General features: G+C 38.1%; 1 protein-coding gene across 2 annotated transcripts in view; it reads left to right on the plus strand.

The window, feature by feature from the left end:
* Positions 1-5,299, plus strand: part of MREG (melanoregulin) — a 163,076-nt gene extending 157,777 nt beyond the window's left edge. For both annotated transcript variants that reach the window (XM_069225624.1, XM_069225625.1), the window contains exon 6: positions 1,843-5,299. In XM_069225624.1, coding sequence (XP_069081725.1) covers positions 1,843-1,992 — 150 coding nt within the window. In that variant the 3' untranslated portion in view covers positions 1,993-5,299. The remainder of the gene's footprint in view (positions 1-1,842) is intronic.
* Positions 5,300-9,596: the final 4,297 nt, after the last annotated feature.

Consider the following 9,596-nt stretch of genomic DNA (forward strand, 5'->3'; position numbering starts at 1 on the left):
AAAGCCGAAAAAGCAATGTGTCCTTGTGTATTGTAGCTCTTGCTCATGTAAAGCACTCTTAGACCTTCAAGTCTGCCCTTTATAAAACAGCAAAAAAACTAAAGAATTAAGTGTTTTTCACACTTCTGTCATTTGGCCACACTTTGGCTACATTTGAGCGATATTTGTGCTATATTTGGGCTCTTTCTTTCCTTTGATGGCCATCTTGGGAGACTTATTTGTTATGAAGCTCCATGACCTCATTTACTGCGGTATCCTCAGTAGAAATTGCTTTCAATTTTCCACTTCAATTCCATCAAGATGGTGGTCAGAAGTGCCACAATGTATGCATACATTCAGAATGTTAGGACTCTAGTTGCTCGTTTGAACACTGTGATAAACTGCTGATTCCAATGGAGTTAACTGGCAGTCTGCTGCTGGTGTTGAAAGTCCATGTTTCAGTCTGCATGCCAGAAAGCTATTAATGAAATAGAAGAGGAAGATATTTGAGAACTCACTTAAAACATGTCCTCATTTTTCTTTCTACAGCACTAACCATAGTTTCTATGACAGAATTAACTTCCTCATTCTGTTCCTTTCTAAATAAATGTTTTAGTTTTTACCAGTTTGATTCAATAAGGATGGCTTCAGTTGTGCCACACTTTTGTCATAAGTAAGACTTTTAGTGCTCTACTTGTTCTTTAGAACACTCTGGGAGGCTGAGTAGAACACAAGGGAATCAACTGACAGGCTGCTTCTGTTGGAAGTACATGTTCTACTGAGAATGTCATACTTCGTTCTCATATGGCTGAGAAAGGTAGTGTGAATGTAATTGGAAATATGCTATCATTTTGGCTTCTGGATCACCTTCCATAATCTCTTTGGGGTAAATAATGAGAAAACATTTTTCTCTCCAACATCATTCATGAAATCCCAGCAGAAGGCTTTTTCACAGGGTAAAATCACTATGGCAACAAATTAATTATATTGTAACTAAAATCTGTTATCACCATTTATACATTCACCTTTTGTGACCATCAAACCCTGCCATTTATTACAGTGCATTTCAGTGGGTACTATCATGTATATTGGTCCCATTATGGCTGCCAGCACTTTCTGGTTGATGTGCTGACAGCCAATCAGATCTCACCATGAGATCTGTGCTTAGGCTCCACCCAGATATCTATATTTCTTTTTCCTCTAATATCTGAAAACCCTTCTGAACTAATTTACACCAAATCATAAAAAACATGCTTTCTGGTCTAACAGCTAGCTTTCTGCCAAATTTGGTGTGATTCCATCCAGCTGCTTGGGCTGTAGTCTTGTTCCAAAATCCCTATAAAACTTAACATGGGAAACACCCTTTTTTTTAACCTCTCTCCCTTTTTTCATGTCCCCGCTTGACGAATCACCCCAAAACTTAAAGTGAAGATTTGTCAAACGGGGCCAAAGTTATAGGTAAGTCAAAAACGCTTTTCCTGTGGCCCGAACTATAACTACCGAGTTAACTATTGTTGGATGTGGTGTTTGTATATATGTGTATGTGTGTGTGTGTGTGTGTGTATGTATGTATATATATATATGTATATATATATATACACACACACACACCTGACTCACATGCACTGTCTGTTAGAAACTCTGCTTAGTTGGTGACTGTACCAGTCACCCCTGCTTATTTCACACAAGATATTCATAACGGTGTAGATGAAGACAAACTCCTATTCCAGAGGAAGAGTTAAAGGCATGCATATTCACCAACAAACATGACTTGAGATCCTCTTGAGAAGTATATAGTCTTAGCTACCAAGTTGCTATTGCTGTGATAGAATTCAGAGGTTATCTTTTACCTTTTTTCTTCAGGATCGTCTGATCACATTGGATGCTGTGGAAGACTTCTTCCAGCTCGCCCACAGGAAGTACCCCAAGAATACATGTGAAAGTCCTGAAGAAATACCACAGGACCCTCCCGAATACCATTCCCTGCCTCAGGACTGCCAGAGGCACCCTTGAAAATGTTTTCCTTTGTCATGCTTCCTCCTGTTCATTGTCAATATTGAAGGTCCTCCAGAGATGAACAGTTGTTTTCCCAAAGAATGGAACTCTAATTTATTTACAGCGTGAAGTGAACTCCAATATTGCAAGATTTTGCAGTTTTACTTGGATCAGGCATTGCCTGGAAAATATTGTTTGATCAAATGAGTGAAGTAATTGTAGTGATCGGAAACAGGATCAGAACTCGATGCTTTTTCAAGGAAATGGAAGACTGTGAAAACATGTACCCTGTAGCGTTGCCTGCCCCAGATTGCTTCTGAGATGCTGCAGCTTTAAGTGCATAACAGATCAATAAAAAAGTGTATTCTTCTGAGAGACGAAAGGTGATACCTTCAACAAACTTTTCACTGCTACCACATCTTTACAACCATACACAATGAGACTGTTCATACACTATACATTCCGTCCTGCACAACTTTTTTTAGTGTTCCATTACATTGCCTGTGCTCTGTCATTACTTGCTTTCAAACAGGTAATTCCTCAAAACCCATGGGTTATTTTTCCTTACATATCTTGAAATGTCTGTGACAGAGCTGTGCTGCCCATTGTTCTTCACTCTGAAAGGTTACTTCATAGTGATTCAGTGGTTATTGTAGGAGCATTGCAATCCAGAGCCAATCCATGGCTGCAGCTCCCCTTGCCTCTACCTCACAGCCCTGTTTTGCCTTCAGTCGAATCCTCTTGGATATTAGTGTCTTCCCTCCATCTTTGTGTTCTCCTAGTCACACACATTGAATAGCTTAAGTCATACATTGAAATATTTCTCTAATTTGTGCATTCCTTAATATTGCTATGGACCGACATTTAAATACTCCCAATAAGTTATCATCATGGAAATCTGGTTGGGCATCATCTTGCTAATGAATTTTGTTGGCTGTTCTCAGAAACTACGCATTGATCACTGCTCCCTTAGTCATATAGTAGTCTGACCACCTGAGGAGGAGATTTAAAAGGTGTCCCTATTGCCAATCTCCTTTTCTTCCAACATTGACTTTATGAAGAAGTGGCCATCCACTACATACATTGCTGTCTTTTGTGCAGCTCTCCTATGTAGCATTGTGTAGTTCTACAGTCTCTGAGGTGTAGTGCAGATTATAGATTTAATTATTCTGTAAAAGAACGTGTTATAGGAGAATTAAGATGAACACCTTACAGCACTGGTAATCTATTACGTTCACTATGCTGCACTGTTCAGTCAAAAGCAAAAAAATATTCTTAGGAGCTGTGTGCTTTTGACCAATGCTATAGCTCCGCCGACCTAAAATGTCCTTTGCTGTACAATTTCTGAGAATCAGTAGATTAAAAAACTAGTTTGCTGTGTAATGTCGTCATGGCACTAAGGAGAATTCAAAGAGGAGCCTGGTCCAGACAAATACACTAGCCTTGAAATGCTACCCGTGCCTAGTGATATATGGAACAGTTCTAGATAGGAAAGCTCATTTCATCTTATTAGAAGGAGTTCACGCCCAACAAATCTTCAGTGAATTGGTAGCCATTTTAGCAGCTGAATCCTTAAGAATCACAATGGGGTGCATAAAGGTTCTTAGTGTCGAGACCAGCCTTCAACAGAGGGCAAACCAGTTACCTCTATATGGCATTCTCTATTTTCCATCAAACACAAGGAGCTGCTTCTAGAAAGGTGAGTTACTTCTTCTTGTTGATATAAATATGATATCAGATGTTTGGAAGGTGCTACTCCTCCCCCATACGGATCAGACCAGGTCTGCAGAAGATACTTTCCATTTATATCCTGAGGAGCAGAATAGAAGGTGGTCTTGCTCTTTCTAAAGCTTGCAGCTCATCCACACAGTTCCTGCCTTCAGCATCCTGAGGTCCATAGTGTTCACTAATGCTGCACCTCTCACCTCAGAGGAGGGATCTTTTTATAGGATAATGTTTGCCAATGTGTATGGTGATGAAGGTGTTTCCTGCCAGGTGTTTGCTGGAACTCTAGAGCCGTATTGTAAAATGTTTGTTTCCCGTCATAATTGATTTTGAAACTATTATTTTAATTTATTACACTGTTAACTTGTTCAAGTTTGAATGTTGACCTTTTACTAGTTCCCCAATGTTGCTTTAGTTTCCTTAAGCTCTCTTCGTTCCCCAGTAAAGAAAAGGAGGTCCTAGTAGAAATCAGACCCAAAACAATAAAATGGAATGTATTCGATCGGTTCTCATGAAGGATCAATCTTGTTAATCAACATATTTTGATTGTATGTTTTATGACCTTTAGCACGGGTCACCTGCCCCTGCTTGGGAACCATGTTAGTAACTCAATGAGGTTGGCTCAATGCAAATCTAAATACTCACTACATAAAATTGATATTAAGGAGACTTACACACCAGCAACCTTTGGGAAGTATAGATCGATGACTTGCTATCCTGCGGCTGGAAGTCTATTTTGCATTCCAAGACAGCCTGGAAAATAAAACATGGATCTTCCCATGGCGTGTTTAATCTATGAAATTGTACTCTATTCCGGTCTGTTTTAGTCCACAATGAAGTGCCATTTTGTTGAGGTAAAAGCTTTCTTTAAGTGTTTGTTTGGAAATCCGTTACAATACTGGGGTGGCCTGTGATAGCATTTTGAAAGTTTAAATCATTCAAAGTTTAGAACCTCGTAAATGATGTATGGAAAATCTATGGAGAACTGCCATTCCATAGATTAGTCCTACTGCCACCTTCTGTTGAAAACACTGAGAAAGACAATTAGAGGCCACTATAACTTATGGGGTAGTTGTGGGTGAAACGGGAAATACACTTACACAGGCAGAGCTTGTTGATGCAAATAACCAAGCCACAATGGATGGTCTAAATAGGAGCTTGAAAAAAAATATACCTGATACCAAATAGCCTTAATTGTCAGCTTTTTACTTTCTTATCTTTCATCTCTTCCCACTTGGTGACACTGAACCCCTGTCATCCTCTCCTTCTCTAGCCTCCAACCCCATCTTGACCGTTCTACCCTTAGTATATAGGAATTCCTCTGCTCCTTCAAATCTTTGATGCAAAAGACAAGCCCAAGCAAGACTGCTCTAAAAATTAATTTAAAAAAAAATACAGCAAATTCCAAACACAGGTTGTGAGAAAAATGGGCATGAATACTGCCAATTTGATAGAATGTGTATCTGCTGAATCTGCATATATTCCAGTTCTTTGATTCCGTAGAAGTAATATGTTTCATCCTCATTGGACCTTTTGAGAAAAATATTCCACCCAGCTTTAAATCTTATAGTAAAAAAGAACTATTAAAAAAAGTATGTACAAAAAAAATAAATAAATAATCAAGTGTGTACTTGGCAAAAATCTCTTAAAAATGTTTCAGCCAGTTTAATGGGGCTAGTGCAAAGTTTATCAAGATAATGTACCTCACCTAGCTCCTGGATAGCTGAACTGTTTTATAGTGTCTTTCTGATCAGCTATCTGAATTGCATGGCTCATGTTTCTTAAAACGTAATTTAAATGTTAATTGTCGCAGATGAAATGCCACTGTAAATATATCAATAGTTAAAAAGAATCAGTATGCTGCTGTAATGAATTTTATCTTACAAATGTTCATGATCTCAGTCTAAGTGCCAATTAACTTTCTTTTTCGTTTTTCATTGTTATTTGGTTCATTTTTGGTTCATTTTTACAAATCCATTGCTGGCAGTGGAAGTGCAGAGCCAGTGGGCCAAAAATACCTACTTTGTATACTGACTTAATTTTCGGTGAATTAAAAAATCATATATTGATGAATCTGTATTTGTGCTTATTCCTCTGCTGCGAGATATTGGTAGTGAAATGGAAAATAACTTAAGATGGGAATGTGTGGATGTTATGTTGGATTCTTAATAGTGGAACCAAGGTCAAACAAAAGGAAATTACAAGGTAATGTTTATGATCTGTTCTGTAACTACTTTTATGTGATTGGGTCGACTGTGAAAACATCTCTTTGACTTTGATAAAATAGATCTATATTAATAATGTATAGGGTACTCCATATCTGCAGAGGATCACATTATAAGAAGGAAGTCATTCGATTCTGCAGTTAGGAAATTACTGAATTTGGAGCAATGCTTTCTTTCAACGTACCTGATTTATTTGGGTTCAAATTGCTGCAATCTTATGATGAATACACTCCTGAAAAGAAGAATTTTATGTACTGTGACCCAATTAATAAAATAACATGCTGCAGAATCAGCGTTTTTTTTGCAGAAAATGCTCAAGGTGTGTGCAAGTATCATATGAACAATAAAATTACAAAAGAAATCTGACGTGTAATATGCACTGGTCAGTGCAGTGATTCCACATATAATGCACCTCAGCCCTTGGGTGCTAACCTACCAAGGCGCCGACCCTGAGGAAAGTCTGATACATATCTGTTGACCACTCTCCATATTAACAGTAACACCCCACACACTGTGGTTATTTCTTGATTTCTGACTGTTACTTACAATGCCTATTGGATTGAGAGATACAACATGCTACCATGAAGGTGATCAACTATTCAGTCATGGTATTGGTGTTGCTAAGTCATCATTGATTAATGTCTGGGAGTAGGATGACACCTTCTTGGTGATCAGCGGCTGATACTAAAGTTGTCCAATATCTGGTAATAATGCAGCAGTGCACTCAGATTTTCATGATATCCCTCCTCAAATTACCTTTTGTGACCGATTGCGTTGCAAACTATGAATTCATCTTCAAACGTGTTGGGGACATCAATTTGTTAATCAATGATCTGTGTCCTAATGGACTCTCACCATCCCTAAATCCCATACATCTTATTCCCCTTTTATTCTCACACTCACTTGAAATACTTTATTTCATGTCAACAAATTGCTCTTGCAAGCACGTTTTTCATCCTTCACAGGAATCAAATGCTTCACCGACAGACCTTTTGATCCAGAAAGAGTATGATGAACCATACACAAATTTACATTAACATCACACAAACAATGTAGACGCCGTGACCTATATGGCCACAAAAGGAAAACTCCAATCAATGAAAAAGTTCAAAGCTTTATTTTACAACCACAAAGCTAATGTCATGAAGGCTGTGCACAAAATCAAATTATAAAGACATAGCAACACCATTGGCTGCCCAAAGTGGTGAAACAAATGTAATTGAGTTAGCATTAACACAACTAAGCATTCAAGAAGAACAATACATATCATTAGGGAAATAGTTTTAAGCACCAAAATATATCTCAGGTCTGACTGTATCAACATTAGTCAAGTTAAATTAAGCTGAGAATGCAAATTTGGGTTGGAGATAGGTTGTCCCTACAGCTCACTAAATTAGGAAAGCCATGTATATGGATATACACAAAATAAGTTGGAAGTATATATCTAGGGCTATAGATTACGAACTAGAAAAATAAAATAGGTGAATATCAGCATGCTAACTTCTATTCTAGAAAAAGAAAATCATGCCAAGGGAAATGGCAATGAGCAGAGAGATATACCTCTCCAAGGGAAAAGATTCAAGGATTCTTAATCAGCAAAGCATCAGATCAGCAGCAAAGTCCAGTCGGGCATCATCAGGAAAGTGCAGCTAGAGGTGCACAGAGTCAAGAGTTCTCAAGGGCCAAAAGAAAGACTGACTGAAACTTATGAAGTCCATCCCTTGTGAAAAGCACACAAATGGCTCTGATTTGTCAGTTCAGTGACCTCCCATCACGTAAAAGGGACATCATTCAATCAAAGTCAATAAAATGTCAGGTTGCAACAGTCTGGTATTTTCTAGTGTCCTACTTGAGATCGTCTCCTCTTTGTGTGAATCCAAACAGTTCTGTAACAATTTACTTACATTTGCAACAACCCAGTTTATTCTCAGTTCATACAATGGACTTGTCTCAGTCTCACATGAATCTGTAAGTTAGTTTAAACAAATTATGTCCACAGGCCTGGTTGTTCCTTTTTCAAGGTTACTAAACTCAAGGTCTCTGTGCAGTTGTAGAAAGAACCTATTGCTACTCATGAGAACGGAACCTAGAGGAAAATTTCACATTGGAAAGAACAGCTATTCATCACTGTATAGAACTGCAATTACAAGCACTGCTGCCCTAAGTTATGCTAACACAAGAAATATGAATGCATCAATATATTTGTTACTGAAATTCACATAATGTGCAAACTTGTAAATTCAACCTTATTAACATACCATCAGAATAAGTGAAACATTTCATTCTAAACTGTAAAACTTTGTTCATGCATCACATTAGAAATAAGAGAAAAGCATTTAATTTTTATGTGCACTTCTATTTATACTCTTACATCACATATTAAACATTAGAAAAACAAATTTGTTTTAATACTAGAAGTTCGTCTGGAGTCTAAAATGTACTTTGTCATTATTTAATTTTCATTAGCACATTGTTAAATCTGGTAGGCACACTTGTGACAAGCAAAAAATGAAAGCATGAGCACTTTTAAAATGTGTCATTGCAGATTTCTGTGTTAGACTGTTAAACATGAGACATAATTTGTCACCTTCTGCTGACATTTGGGTCACTAAAAACTTTACCAAAATGTATGCTCCAACACTTTCAAGCAATCATGTGTCTAAAGTTCCACATCCACTCTTCCTGTGCCATTAACATAGATTCTGTTTGGAACAACTCACTCATCTGGTCCCTGCAATGGATTACTGAACAAACAGGCTTATACTAGGTATTTTAACAAAGGAAAGTACTATATTCTGAAACCACATTACCTCACAACTATTGTACACTGTACCATGTGGCACTCCGAGTCCCTCTCCAAGTAAAGATGTGTATACTATGCCTTATACAAGTGATGGCCCCAAAGGAGGTACTCAAAAATGGAACTAGCCCAAGAACGGGCAAAAAACACAAAATCCAGTAGCAGTATTTCTTCCCACTCCTTTGAGAGTTCTTAAAGTAAAAAATACAAATGGGTCTTTCTCATCCTAACACTTGAGCTAATATTCCCCCTAAACACGGGACTCTGGCAAGTATCAAGCTGCCTCATGATGAGGCTGCTAAAGCGATCCCTTCTTTTAAATGTTTTTCATTACAATCTTCCAGCCTGCTGTCCCTTCATTGAAGTATACATAAAAGTGATGGATAGAATGCTTGAATTGATCTCAGCCACTGGTAATGACTTGAAGCCACATCCCAATCCATTGTTGTTTTGCACACCATGTCACCTGAGTTTGGACCTAGCTATATGCAAATCAGTCTTGACCCTGCTCCAATTGGAAAAGTCAGCCTAAACTGAGAAGCCGGAACACAAACAACCCAGGACTGGTTTCACCCAGTAATGAGTGCATTAGCCAGGTACAGCTTGGGTCCAGTGACCGTGTGCATGAGGTCCACTTAATACTCTTTCTACACAGTGGAATTATCCCTAAATCAAATGCCATCATGCACTATTCCCTCTAAATCCATTATTGTATTCAGAAAGCCTGAGTCCAGGCCATTCCAAAAAATGTGTTTTCTCGAAATACCCTCCATAACCCTTTGGTGTGTAAAATACAAAGTACGGGGAGAACCAGAGTCCCCTAAAATGAGAAAAACATTGTGTCTAGTGCCATTTCACCATGGGCTACCTCC

Source organism: Pleurodeles waltl, chromosome 3_1 (assembly GCF_031143425.1).
Source record: "Pleurodeles waltl isolate 20211129_DDA chromosome 3_1, aPleWal1.hap1.20221129, whole genome shotgun sequence".
Taxonomy (NCBI): domain Eukaryota; kingdom Metazoa; phylum Chordata; class Amphibia; order Caudata; family Salamandridae; genus Pleurodeles; species Pleurodeles waltl.